This window comes from Sceloporus undulatus, chromosome 3 (assembly GCF_019175285.1).
Source record: "Sceloporus undulatus isolate JIND9_A2432 ecotype Alabama chromosome 3, SceUnd_v1.1, whole genome shotgun sequence".
NCBI classification, from domain to species: Eukaryota; Metazoa; Chordata; class Lepidosauria; order Squamata; family Phrynosomatidae; genus Sceloporus; species Sceloporus undulatus.
In genome coordinates this window covers 265,418,902-265,432,444 of record NC_056524.1, presented here as the reverse complement: position 1 = coordinate 265,432,444, position 13,543 = coordinate 265,418,902, and the positions used below count along the sequence as shown (strand labels likewise).

Below are 13,543 nucleotides of genomic sequence, written 5' to 3'. Positions count from 1 at the left end.
TGGCTCCCACCTTGATCTCCTCCTGATGGCAAGCAAAAATATTCCTATTCTGACTGAGAAAGGTTTTTAATCATTTAGTTGATTTTTATATGCTTTAAAACGAATGATACTAACTTTAGTTTTTTAAAGCTCTTCTACTTATGTTGTTTTGCTGTTGTTATTGTCTATTTTTAAATTCCTCCTGTTTATAATAATGTTGCAAACTGCCCTGAGTTCTATTATGAGAAAAAAGGCAGGATATAAATGAATACAATAAATAATAAGCAGCTGCTTAGTTTTGATGGCTGGCCCAGAAGAAGATGGAACACCCATCTGTAAGCCAGCTGCCACTAGTCTCTTTCAATGTAAGTTTAGATAGAAGAATGGCAAGTACATCCAAGACAGAACCTGCAGCCAGACATCCAAGAGAAGACTCTGGTACACTGCACCACAATCCTTCATTTACAGACAACACACCAGTTGCTTGCTCTATTTGACAGTCTCCTCTTTGACAGGTGTTGGAAAATGTAGTGTGTGCCTGAGTTAGTATGTGAAATGAAGTGGTCAGCAAAGGGCCAAGCTTCTCCTCTGTCATCAACTCATGGGTCCCTTCTCCACCAGAACACAGGGGAACCTCCAAAAGGGATCCCATCCAACCTTCACTTTTTCTGAGCCGGGAGAAAGTGGCACAGGCAGGAATTTCACACAGCGGGAGTATAGGTGCAAAAAAGATATTGCTCCTCAACTGTGGGATCTAAGACCACGGGTGTTTGTGTTTTCCACCACTTCCACATCAAAAGAAGGCTTGTAGCAAAGAGCCAGCAATGAAATGAAGGTCCCTTATCATGAAATCTGTATTAGTATCAGGGAAACTCATTCAACTATGGTTTATAGCATTCTTTCAAACCTCTGTTTAAAAATAATTCTCATACTTTCTGCTCCCATTTCCTTCCTAAGCTTGGTAGGGCCAAAACATCAAAAGGCATACTGACGGGCTAGCTGGGCTTCATCTTGACAGCATCTGCTCCTGTGCCCCATCAATTTCCTTCTCTATTTTTGCTTCTTAAGAATGAAGAGGAAATGAATGTCATCCATCTCCTTGCTGTTCTTGCTACTTCCAAGACCAAACTAGTCATTATAATGCTGGACAGAATTATCCAAGATGTACAAAGTAACTGTGGGTAAGGAGCACTGGTGAGTTCACATACATACAGGTGCACATATGCACAAACACACTGATGAACTCAGATCAAGTCTGTAAGACCAACAAGGCTTTATATGTTGAGACATGTGTACCTAGACACAAACACACTGATGCACACATATCAACCCTGTAAGACCAACAAGGCATCATAGGATAGGACTGAGAGGCGAGAAAGGTTGCCCACCAAAAGGATTAGCTTCTGCAGTACCTCTGTGCCCTCATCTAGCTTCCCCATCAAAAGAGATGTCCCTCCAAAGTCTCCTTCCTCATATTTTTGGAGGTATGGAGGAAAGGGGTACATGCCACTGACATGTTTACATAGACACAAAGAACTGATGAACACAGACCAACCCTGTAAGATCAACAAAGCATTGCATGTTTCGTCTGAAAGATGAGGAGGGTTGTCCACCAAAAGAATTTGCCTCTGTGCCCTTATCTACCCTCCCCTTCAACAGAGATGTCCTCCTAGTCTCTCCTTTCTTATACTTTTTGGGGTGTGGAAGAAAGGAGTACACACCATTGACATGTGTACAAACACACTGATGCACACAGATTAACCCTGTAAGACCAACAAAGCATTGTATGTTCAGACTGAGAGTGGAGGAAGGCTGTCCACCAAATGAATTAGCATCTGCAGTTGCCCCTGTGCCCTCATCTATTCTCCCCTTCAAACAAGTTGCCTTTACAGTGTCTCCTTTCTTATATTTTCAGGGCATGGAGGAAAGGGATATACATCATTGCACCCAGAGGCAAGGGAATCTCTATGTTTGTGTGGGTGGGTGGATGGGTTGTACAAAGGCTGACAGAAGGAATGAGGGCAGAAGTTTTGGCATTTTGTGTGTTGCGTTTACTGTACAGCAGAAGAGAGCAAGAAACAAAGCAAGAGGGATCAAGTGACAGAAACGCAGGTAAAATTGTTATTGCCTTTATTCTGCCCATGCCCTCTTGCACGGTCCAGATGGCCAGTACACACACTCGTACACATGCAAGCTCGCCCGCTCTGTGAGGGAGCCCCTTGCCCTTCGGCTCAGGGCTGCAGAGGCTTTCCAAAGAAAGCAACAACAATGGAGAAAAAAAAAGAACCCCAAAAAATAAAATAAAAAAAGAGAAGTGTTCCAGTCTTTTTGGCAGCAATCACAGCATGTGTCAAGAAACGGATCCACAGAGATGGGCGTGCGGCTGACAGAGCCTGCTCCTTCCTGCATAAAACATGAAGCTGGGAGGCAGGGAAGGGAAGCCGCATCGCTCCTTTGTGCAGCTCAGTCTTCCTCCTTCTGGATCCTGCTGGGCCAGCAGGCTGCCTTTTAACGTGCGGAGGTCCGTCCATGTGATCTCTGTGCAAACTTGTGCTGATGGGCCCCTGAAAACACTGTGGCGAGGCGCAGGGTACGCCCTGCATAGAAACAGCCCCCGGCTTTGTAGTTCCAATGTGTTAGGCCCAAATGGATCCACCACCATCTCTCTGAAGATGTGTCTCATATAGCTCCCCAGGCGGAGCTGGCAGGGTGCAGCACGATTGTCTCAGGCCGCGTGGGGGCAAATTGCCACATCAGATCCTCTCCCCTTTCTGATGAGGTGCCAGCATCCTTCATTCATTGGCAGGTGCCTTCTTTCCCTCTTAGCCAGCATTGGAGGTGAAGTCACCAGAGGACATGGAGCAGGAGGAGGCAAAAAGGAGGTCTGGGGGAGTGTGAGTGTTGAGTTCAAGAAGCCCAATGATGCAAAGAACTGACCACCCGTGGCCCCATCGGAGGGAGAGGGAGAAGATGGACACCGGGATGAATGGAGAGGACCAAGAGGTGGGGCCTCTTCCACCTCATAATCTGTCTTCAATATGAAGACTCTGCTTTGCTGGCGTGCGATTCGAAGCACACAATAGCAAAAAAAAAAAGGAAAACGGATGGGGGGAAAAAGTAGGGTTTCTTCTTGCCCCTCCTTGAATGCCTTTAATCTAGCTAGGATCCTCCTAGTCCATTCCAGCACAGGTCTGTTGACAGCCAAGAAGCCACACAAAGATAAGGGGGTGGGATGGGGTGAGGGAGGAAGGAGATGACCCCCCTCAGCCCCAAAATCTGGAAGCTGGTTAGCACCACAAACTAGAATCCTAGGGAGATTCCCCAGTGGGTCTGTTCCAAACCCAGAGTTCTCAGTTGTCAAACCTGAACTGGCAAAGTCTGGTTCATTTGTAACCTCATGTCCTGTATGCTGCTCAGGATTTTCTTCTGGTGTCCTGCTAGCGTCACCCCTATCCTGAGCAGGTCCCTGGAAAAACAAGAGGAGGAAAGAAATCAGCCACTCACAGAACCCAAGTGCTCAAGAATAAGTGTGAGGAGAGAAATTATTTCTGGTCAAGGGCTGTCCATGGAACTTCTTGTCAGCAGAGGAGAGAACAAATGGCGGGCAAGGTCTTGACCAAGAGGTGTTGGCTGTTGAGTCTGGGTTCAAATTTCACCACAGCCATGAATTCACTAAGTGCCTTAAGCCCCCTCCTCACATTTGCAAGCGATATGGTGATAATAATGCTGACCTAAGTGACAGAATTGTGGTAAGAATGGCTCAGATGATGTCTGGAAGGCACCTTGAATGCTTCAAAACTGCCTTGCAGATACTAAATATTATGAAGCTGCTTGGACTGGCTTCACTTCATGAACAGGCTTCTTCAGTCACAGCAATTCTTCTTTTACTTCCCTTCCACTCCCTGCTATGGCTTTGGAGGATAATATATTAGTTACTGTACATTTATATCCCTAATTTACTCCAATGAGATGAAGGCAGCATCTTCTCCCCTCTTTATCATCACAACAATCTTGTGAGGTAAACCAGGCTTAAGGTCTGACACTGACTTTCATGACCTAATGTGGACTCACTTAAGACTGCATGTAGTCTGCAGAATGAATGCAGTTTGACACTACTTTAACTGTCATGGCTCCATGCTATGGAATTCTGGGATTTGTAGTTTGGGGAAATATTTAGCATTCTCTATCATAGAGCTCTGGTGCCACAATTTAACTACAAATCCCAGGATTCCATGGGATGGAACCATGACAGTTAAAGCAGTGTCAAACTGCATCAGTACTATAGTGTGACAGCAGCCTCAGTCCAACACCCTAACCACTATACCACACTGGCTCCCATTTGTAAGGTGCTGGAATGTTTCTACCTATGTGGAGATTCTGTGTATTCTCTCCACACAATGAGGGCATTTCCATGTCTTAAAAGATACAATTCTTGGTTGGTTATACAGGAGATTCTGATAGTACATGGCGCTAACTAAAAAAAAATAAATAAAAAAAATTATTTACAGTGGTGTGATGGAATGTGCATCTAAAGGTGGGTTCAGTAAATATCCGTAAAGTTATGACTCACAACATAGTAGAGGAAAGGAAATTTTTGAATGGTGAGTGGCAATGTGGTATGTTAAGCTTTGATCTGGACGTTGAATCAAAAGATCTTTAAAAGATTCTGCAAGGCTGTATTTCATTCAGCAACCTTAATGCAGGGGCACAAATACATGATTTGGATGCAGATATATATTTATATTTATTTATATGTATTTAAAACGTTAAAACCAAGTAAGACTTGGAAGTAAAATGCTTAAGAAAGCCATGCTGGATTAGACTAAGGTTCCATCCAGTCTAGCACCTTGCTTCCAGCTTTTGCTAGGAAGTCACTAACACTGTCTTCAAAATGTGTTAGGCAATCCTGAAGTCAAGTGAAGGGAAATGGAGTGTGTGAAAGCGTTGGTGAAGGGAGAAATTTCCAAAACAAAGGGGAAAAGACATCAGTCTCCGCCACAGTCATTGGCTATCTGCATATTTAAAAGAATTATGTGCATGATTTACAAACAACCTTCCATGGTGCAAAATTACATTTTTAAAAAAGAACACTTCCCATATCTGAAAAAGCTAGAGGGCACATTCAAGAACTCCCTGGAGGCATAATTAATTTGTGCCAAGTGATCTTTCCTGAATATATGCACTCTTGCTTAAGAACATCAAAATCACTCTGCAGATCAGGTCAGGGTCCACCTAGTCTGACATTTTTTGAATTCTTCGTAAGCATCCCAGCAAGAAACTAGATGATCCACCCAAAATTGGCCAGGGGACAACAATCTGCCATCTGCCCACACATGGTTTGTAACATCCACAATTCTACTGAAAATATCTGAGGCTGCAGTTTGGGTGCTGGATAAGAACTGAGAGGGGGAATCCAGGCTCAGATCCTTCCTTACCCAGTCATGTAACTCAGTGAGTAAACATAGGGATCAACAATCTTATAGCTTTACCTACCTCACAGGATGGTTGTGAGGATAAAAATGGAAAGGAGGACCATGTGCACTGTCTTTAGCGCCTCATAATAGTAATGTTACTGGTCGAAGTAAAAAGGCAGAACTAGAAAGGCTGGTAATGCATGCAGCTGGAGATGGGCAGGGCAGGCAGCATGTAAGCCACAAACTCTTTCCTGGTCTTGTCCAGATACAATCCAGAAAACTTTGTAAAGACAGAAGCCAGGGGCTGGAGAAATTATTATTTTTTTGGATGTCAATTCCCAGAATTCCCCAGCCAATTGGCTGGGGAATTCTGAGATGTGTTGACCAAAGAAGTAATTTTCTTCAGGTCCTAGCTCCATCTTAAGTTGTCATCTTAAAGAATGACTTTTCAAACCTCTGGAAGCAACCTAAATTATATTAACTTCACAGCAAGCACAACTGCCAATTAGAGCTTTCTGAAGCACACTTGGAAGGATAAATTCTATCAGATGGTCTAATATCACAATCCCCCCCCCCCAACCAAAGGTTGGCAAAATGAATACCCAGCTTATTGGAAGCAATTGGCTAACACATTGTAAACCAGAGAGAGCTTAGAACTATAAAAAGGTATACAAATATACGGTTATTGCTATTGTTATTCCAGTACTTACTCAGCAGTCATTTGGGCCACCAGGTCAAAGGAAGCAAAGCCAGCGTTGACAAAGTTCTCCTTGTACCGTCCCATTTTGATAGCGTCAAGCCAGTCGCCCACAGTAGTGAAGGTAGTGTAATCTGGCACAGTGCGATCCAGGAGTGGCTGAGACACGCTGCGGAGGATGAGAGAGCCCAGAGGTCAGCAAGGCTCGAGAGGGAGTTACGGCTGCGGTGGCCCAGCCACAGGAACAGGCCTAGCAGTCAAAAAAGGCTAGGGGACCATCCGCGTTTCCCTGTCCACCCTTTGTGCTCTTCGCTCAGGCCCCGGCTGCTGCCTGCCTCCAGCCCCCAAGCATATATCCAGTTTTTTTTAATCCGCCATAAACAATGGGAGCTAGAAACTTGACACTACTAGTCCAGACACAGCAGGTTGCCTGTGCTTGGAGAGGGTGAGGGGGCAAACGAGACTGACCCAGACTGCATGCTGGCGATGACTTTGAGGCTGGCTGCATTACGGATCAGTTTGTCCAGCGTGTTCACAATCTGTGCAAACTTAGGTCGAAGATTGCGGTCGCGCACCCAGCAGTCCAACATGAGCTGGTGCAGTGCTGTGGGGCAGTCCATAGGGGGAGGCAGGCGGTAATCCTGCTCTACAGCGTTGATCACCTACAAGAATAAGGGAAAAGCAGTCCTTCGTCACTTCGATGTTGTTCCTGCTCTTCTTCTTTATCCTGAAAAATCCACCCCTGCTGACTTTCACAGACATACTTACATCCTGGTTGGACATGTCCCAGTAAGGCCTCTCTCCATAAGACATCACCTCCCACATGACGATCCCATAGCTCCACACATCACTGGCAGAAGTGAACTTGCGGTAGGCTATAGCTTCTGGAGCTGTCCACCGGATTGGGATCTTACCACCCTGTGAGAAGACACACTTGAGACAATTAATTAGTGTCAACCCCCAGGTTCCCCTGCTGTTCTTGCTAACACTCACATTTGGAAAGAGAGATGGGGCTTACTATATGCTCTTTGGAGGCCCTTGGAAGGGAACTCAGGGAAGGGAGCCACAACCTTTGATACCAATGGGTTTTTCCTCAGTATGACTTTGGAGATCAATTAATTAGAGCCAGGAAGGGATTCCTAGAAAAGCCAGAAATTCAGGAACCCCAGAACTCATCAGGCAAACACTTTTTTCTTGATACTCCCAATGACATCTCTTGTGACCCCTCAAAGCTGTTTAAATTACAAGAAAGGAATACACAGACTGGGGCTGCAAACTTGCCTAAGGATGAGCTGAACTTTTCTCACCCATATGCCTACAACATTGGTGTTTCATTCAAATGTTTGCGCATGAAATGGGATTAGACTAAAAAAAAAAAAAAACCAAAACCAGTCCTGGAACAGAGGCTCTGTTCAACCTACCTTGATAGCCATCCAAGTACGAAATAGCTAAATGAGACACAAAGCATGCCAAAGACCACTGTTTAAAACTCTAACACAGGGTGTGCACAGGGAGGGAGATGAAGGGTTAATTCCCATCTGTGATCTCTCTGTAGTTTTAAGGGAAAATGCCTCAAAATTGCACTAAAACTTTGGAGGAATTAGGGGCTTTGGGCAACTGACAGAGACTTCAGGGGTAGGGCCTGAGGTATACATGTGTCTCATGGGCTACAGTTTCCTCACACCTGCTCTAAAGGCAGGCAGTGTGCACAATCCCAACCTGGATCAGTCACCAATGGGATTTTTAAAAGCCTTGTGTGTGTGTGTGTTTAGTTAAAAAACAGATGAAGGGAAAGGTTAAATCTCTCCACCAACCCACTATGCATGCTGGTCACATTCCAAATCAGAGGTGTGCATGCTTACTGTACAGTAAAATAAATAAATAAATAAATAAATAATAATAAGCAACAGCACTAGCTTTGTCTAAATACCATAAGAGCACCAGATCTTGTGTGATCTTAGAAGCTAAGCAAGGTCAGCCCTGATTAGTACTTGGATGGGAAACTGCCAACAAATACCAGGTGCTGTAGACTATATTTCAGAGGAAGGAACTGGCAAAATGGTCTCTGACTACTCCTTACCTAAGAAAACTCTATGAAATTCAGAGGGTCCCCATAAGTTGACAGGTGACTTGAAGGCACATACACAAAATCATCACCATCATATCATTACTTGTGTGCTACACTGTAGGCATAGTTTCACCTGAAGAAGGAAGGGATGATGTGTACAACTGTGACTTCCACATACCAGAGAGCTGGTGTAAGTGGGGTCTGAGGGATCATCCTCTAGGAAGCGTGAGAGCCCAAAGTCGGACACTTTGCAGACCAAGTTGCTGTTGACGAGGATGTTGCGGGCTGCCAGGTCCCGGTGCACATAGTTCATCTCTGAGAGGTACTTCATGCCAGCTGCAATGCCACGCAGCATGCCAACCAGCTGGATCACTGTGAATTGCCCATCATTCAGCTGTCAGTACAATAAGGATAAAGGTCAGAGGAAACCATGTTCTATGAGGAACGACTTAGGGAGCTGGGTATGTTTAGCCTGGAGAAGAGAAGATTAAGAGGTGATATGGTAGCCCTGTTTAAATACTTGAAGGGATGCCATATTGAGGAGGGAGTAAGCTTGTTTTCTGTTGCTCCAGAGACTAGGCCCAGAGCAATGGATGCAAGCTACAGGAAAAGAGATTCCTCCTCAACATTAGGAGGAACTTCCTGACAGTAAGGGCTGTTCGACAGTGAAGCACACTCCCTTGAAGTGTAGTGGAGTCTCCTTCCTTAGAGGTCTTTAAACAGAGGCTGGATGGCCATCTGTCAGGGATGCTTTGATTTAATTTCTAGCATGGCAGGGGGTTGAACTGGATGGTCCTTGAGGTCTCTTCCAACCTAACTCACAGCAGAAGTTTAAAAGTTCATCTCCCTATTCTACAATTGTTCTGCCTATTATAATTCCTGAACTATTATAATATGAATGAACATCCTGCACTTTGCTGTCTCAAAATACTAGGGTGGACAGAGCTTGAATGATATTTATAATATTAAAGTATTGACATCAAACATTTGACCAGACGTTATGCATGGGACTGGGGTGGAGAGTGTTTTCCACATGTGTAAAGGTTACCATCATCTTTCTAGACTCCCAGGTATGTCAGGGTTTTCGTCCTTTCTGATGGCTTATAGAACTGGAAAACCAGGCTTGGTTTTGATGCTTCAAAAATCTGTACTACATCCTGGATTCCAAAACTAGTGAGAGGTCTGGTGATCTTCTCCTCTCTACCCCAATCAATTTGGAGAACATACTCTTTTGCACTTTAACTCTTAGAATCCTACAGCTGGCATGACCACTAGACAAGGTAGTTGTGGGATTCAGGGACTTGTAGTCCCCAAACCTCACTTCTCCATACTCTGACTGCAATGAATTCACCTTCCTGAGGAAGTATGCCCATCAAACTTGGGAAGCAACTGAAAACATAGGAAGGAAGCAACATATGTGGGCTTGTGGGTTTTCATTCCCAGGCTGATTGTAGATACTTGGACAACGTGACTGCACTGGACTAATGTTTGCTCAATGTGACACAAACAAGATAGAGACAACATTAACTCCCTTCTGATTGTATCTTTTACCACTAAAGCACAATTCATAGGTATGAAACCTGGTAGCTCAAGATATTTTAAACTACAGATCCCATAATCCCCAGAGGTTGACAGGAACACTTGTCCAAAACATCTGGAGAGAACCGGGTTGCAACTATGGTAGAGATAACGGTACAATTATTGTCTGATCAAAAACAAACAGCTTCATTTATATACTGCTTCATACTGAACTAGCACTCCCTAAGTGGTTTACAAAGTGTAAGCTAATTGGCCCCAACAATCTGGGTACTCATTTTAGTGACCTCAGAATGATGCAAGCCTGAGTCAAGCTTGAGCCCTTTTGCTGGTATTGAACTCACAACCTTATGGTTTTGAGTGAGTAGCTGCAGTACAGGCATTTAACCACTGCACCACTAGGGCTGATCACCCTTCAAAGATGTAAGCAGAGGATGCAGGACTTCCATTACTAAATAGTTTGAGGCTTATATAATGGCTGCCCCTGTCCTCTCCTTCTGCCATTGCATGGTGTAGTTGTTTGAGCACTGGGCTATGACTCTGGAGACTAGGGTTCAAATCCGCACTTAGCCATGGTGACCTTGGGCAAGTCACACTTTCTCAGCTTCAGAGGGAGGCAAAAACACACACCTTATAAATAAATCTTGCCACGAAAATGCCATGATATTAGGGACCTGTGGCATTAGGTTTGCCATAAGTCAGAAATGACTTGAAGGTAAACAATAACAACACTATAGGAAAAGCAGGCATCAGCTGTCAAATGTGACACATTTAGGAACCCAACTTCCTTTTGTTCAAAAAGGCAAGTTACTAGACCTTAGGATGGTATGCTTGAAAATGCCTAATAAAACAGTAAGAAACCATCAGATTTGCTATAGAAACAGACTGCCAATTGCCTAATAGGGTTTTGGTCTTGCCCTGTGACTAGCAAAGTTGGAAACAATTATGAAAAATAAGGAAATCTCTGCAAAATTCTTTAAACTTCAAAATGTATATAAAAAGTCAGTTTTTTCCACAGTAGATCAAAACATACGGACATACTACAATATTTATAGTAGAATATACACAACTGTTGGAGTTTTTTAATGGGCAGCCCAATTGAAGTGATAAAGGTTTGCCTTTATTATCTGAAATACATGCTTCTGAGTAAAGCACCATGAGATAATCATACAAAAAAAAAAGTAACCTGATGGGATGGAAAAGGTAGGAGCTGTGAACCCCTTTGGGCACAAGTATGCACAAAAGCAACATACAAATAAACAGAGGACATGGTGAGAAGGACCACAGATCTTAGCTTACCCGCAGGAAGGAGTCTAAGGCACAGTTCTCCATGAACTCTGTGACAATCATGACTGGTCGGCTTTTGGTGACCACACCCTCCAAATGTATGATATTGGGGTGGTCAAACTGCCCCATGATGCTGGCCTCACTTAGGAAGTCCCGCCTCTGCCGCTCTGTGTAGCCCACTTTCAGCGTCTTGATGGCCACAAATATCTCCCGCCTGCCTGGCAGCTTGAGACGACCCCGGCAGACTTCCCCAAATTCACCTGGGTGGTGGGGATAAGAGAATAATATTAAGGAGTTGGTCAACTCCTTCCTCCCAAATTTTGTCCATTTTGTGAAGATGAACTGGGCACATATCAAGAGACTTGCCTGCTCCAATCACCTCTTCAATTTTCACGCATGAGATGTCAATTTCCTTGGCAAACTCTCGGACAGCTTCATTAGGGTCCTCATAGGTGAATGGGTCAATATAAACCTTCATTCCTGGAGTGACTACAAAGACAGAAAGGAGACTGGTTTTGGACATGGAAGAAAAGTCCAGTTGAAAGGTATAGTTAAGGCTCATGCAAGTTCAGCTCGCCTATCTTCTTTTTAACTATCCCACGATGAGAGGTCTAGCACCAAGTTGTGTGTACTCAAAACACAAATGAATGGGTTCACCAGTTTTAGAGGCCTGTAGTTGAATTAACAATTCTAATGGGGAAAAAATGTTCTGAGCAACCTGGAGAGCTTTACCACATTATGTTGAGAACTAGAAACATGCCTGTTCCCCACCTTCAAGAAACCTTGAATGCAAAGTCTCTTTGAAACTGAGAAAAGACCAGCAAATGTCATAATGATATCTCCCCATATGACACTGCCCAGGGCCTGAGATCCTCAGAGGAAGCCTTTCTCTCAGTCTTACCACTTTTAGAGGCATGGTATGCAAGACAGGGCTTTCTTGGTAACTGCTCCAGGGTCTGGAACATTTTTCCAGGAAACTAGAATGCCTGCTCCATGCTATCTTTTATACTAACAAGCTTTTAAAAACAGAAAGTTTTTAAGGGAAGACCTTTTAAGAGGGTGATGTATTGTTTCTACTGAGCAGCTTTAGATTATCTTTCTTCTTTTTAAATGTATGTTAATGCTGTGAATAGTTTAAACTCTATTTTAATGTTGACATTTGTATGTTTGTACCTATATTGTACTCGTTTTCAATTGTAGGCCACCTTAAGGCCCAACTTTCACACACAAAAAAAGGTATAAATAAGTATAATAATTGCCAAAATTCTATATGGCTTCTTTAGTTACAAATGTGTAACTAAGTACAGGTTGGGTATCCCTTATCTGGAATTCCAAAATCCTCCAAAATCCAAAACTGTCCACATGGGTGGTTGAGAAAATGACACATATGGTTTCTAATAGTTCAGCGTACACAAACCTTGTTTCATGCACAAAATTATTAAAAATATTATATATAACTTTACTTTCAGGTTATGTTTATAAGGTATATATGAAACATAAATGTATTTCATATCTCATATCTAGGTAAATATTCCAAAATCTGAAAAAAATCTGGTCCCAAGCACTTTGGATATGAGAGACTCAACCTATAAAGTAGCTCAACCTCCCAAACCTGTGATAGGTTTACTTTAGGTTATGTTTAAAGCAGGGGTAGGCAACCTTTTTGAGCTGGGGGCCGGGTTGCTGTCCCTCAGACAACTGGGGGGCCAAAGCTGGGGGGTGGGGCTTCCACGCTCCGGGGGTGGAGCCACATCCCGGGGGCAGAGCTTCCACCCCCCCCGGGGGCCAGGCCTCCTCCTCTTTGCCCGCCCCTGACGGGGCCCCAGGCCCTGTCAGAGGCCGGGAAAGAGCCGGCGGGGGCTGCCAGTGCAGGAGGCCTCCCCCTCTTTGCCGGCCCCTGACGAGGCCCCAGGCCCTGTCAGAGGCTGGCAAAAAAGCCGGCAGGGGCTGCCAGCACTGGAGGCCTCCTCCTCTTTGCCGGCTGTTTTGCCGTTGCTGGGGCGGCGGCAGCTGGGGCAGGCAGGGGCCGGCCGAAAGGCCTCCGCGGGCTGCATCCGGCCCGTGGGCCGGAAGTTGCCGACCCCTGGTTTAAAGAGTAGCAATAGTTACTTAGTCCATAACTCTAGGTTACAAATTTGTATCCACAATAGAGAATGCTAGCTAAAAACCATAATAATGTTTGTTGTTGTGTACTTTCAAGTCATTTCTGACTTATGGTGACCCTATAGTGAACCTATTATTGGCTGAGGCTGAGAGTGTGTGACTTGCCCAAGGTCACCCAGTGGGTCTCCATGGCTGAGTGGGGAATCAAACCCTGGTCTCCAGAGTCAGAGTCAAGTGTGCAAACCACTTTCCCATGTTGGCTTCTATCATAACAATAGGGAAACCAAATTCCAAGGATCCTTAGTGCCATGTTGCCTTCTAGAGCAGCTGTATTGAGGCTTTGTCATTGTAGTGCACTATATACAGGTATGTGAAACCGAGCGGTCAAGACCCTGCATTCCTGAGCACGTGGAAGTATAAGCAAGCAGTACCTACAAGGCACACATCCACAGGCAACTC

General features: G+C 44.5%; 1 protein-coding gene across 1 annotated transcript in view; it reads right to left on the bottom strand.

Moving 5' to 3' along the window:
* Positions 1-2,092: 2,092 nt before the first annotated feature.
* Positions 2,093-13,543, bottom strand: part of EPHB3 (EPH receptor B3) — a 127,810-nt gene continuing 116,359 nt past the window's right edge. The window contains 7 exon segments of the mRNA XM_042459431.1: positions 2,093-3,445; positions 6,104-6,259; positions 6,559-6,752; positions 6,859-7,008; positions 8,337-8,552; positions 10,994-11,241; positions 11,348-11,470. Coding sequence (XP_042315365.1) covers positions 3,337-3,445; positions 6,104-6,259; positions 6,559-6,752; positions 6,859-7,008; positions 8,337-8,552; positions 10,994-11,241; positions 11,348-11,470 — 1,196 coding nt within the window. The 3' untranslated portion in view covers positions 2,093-3,336.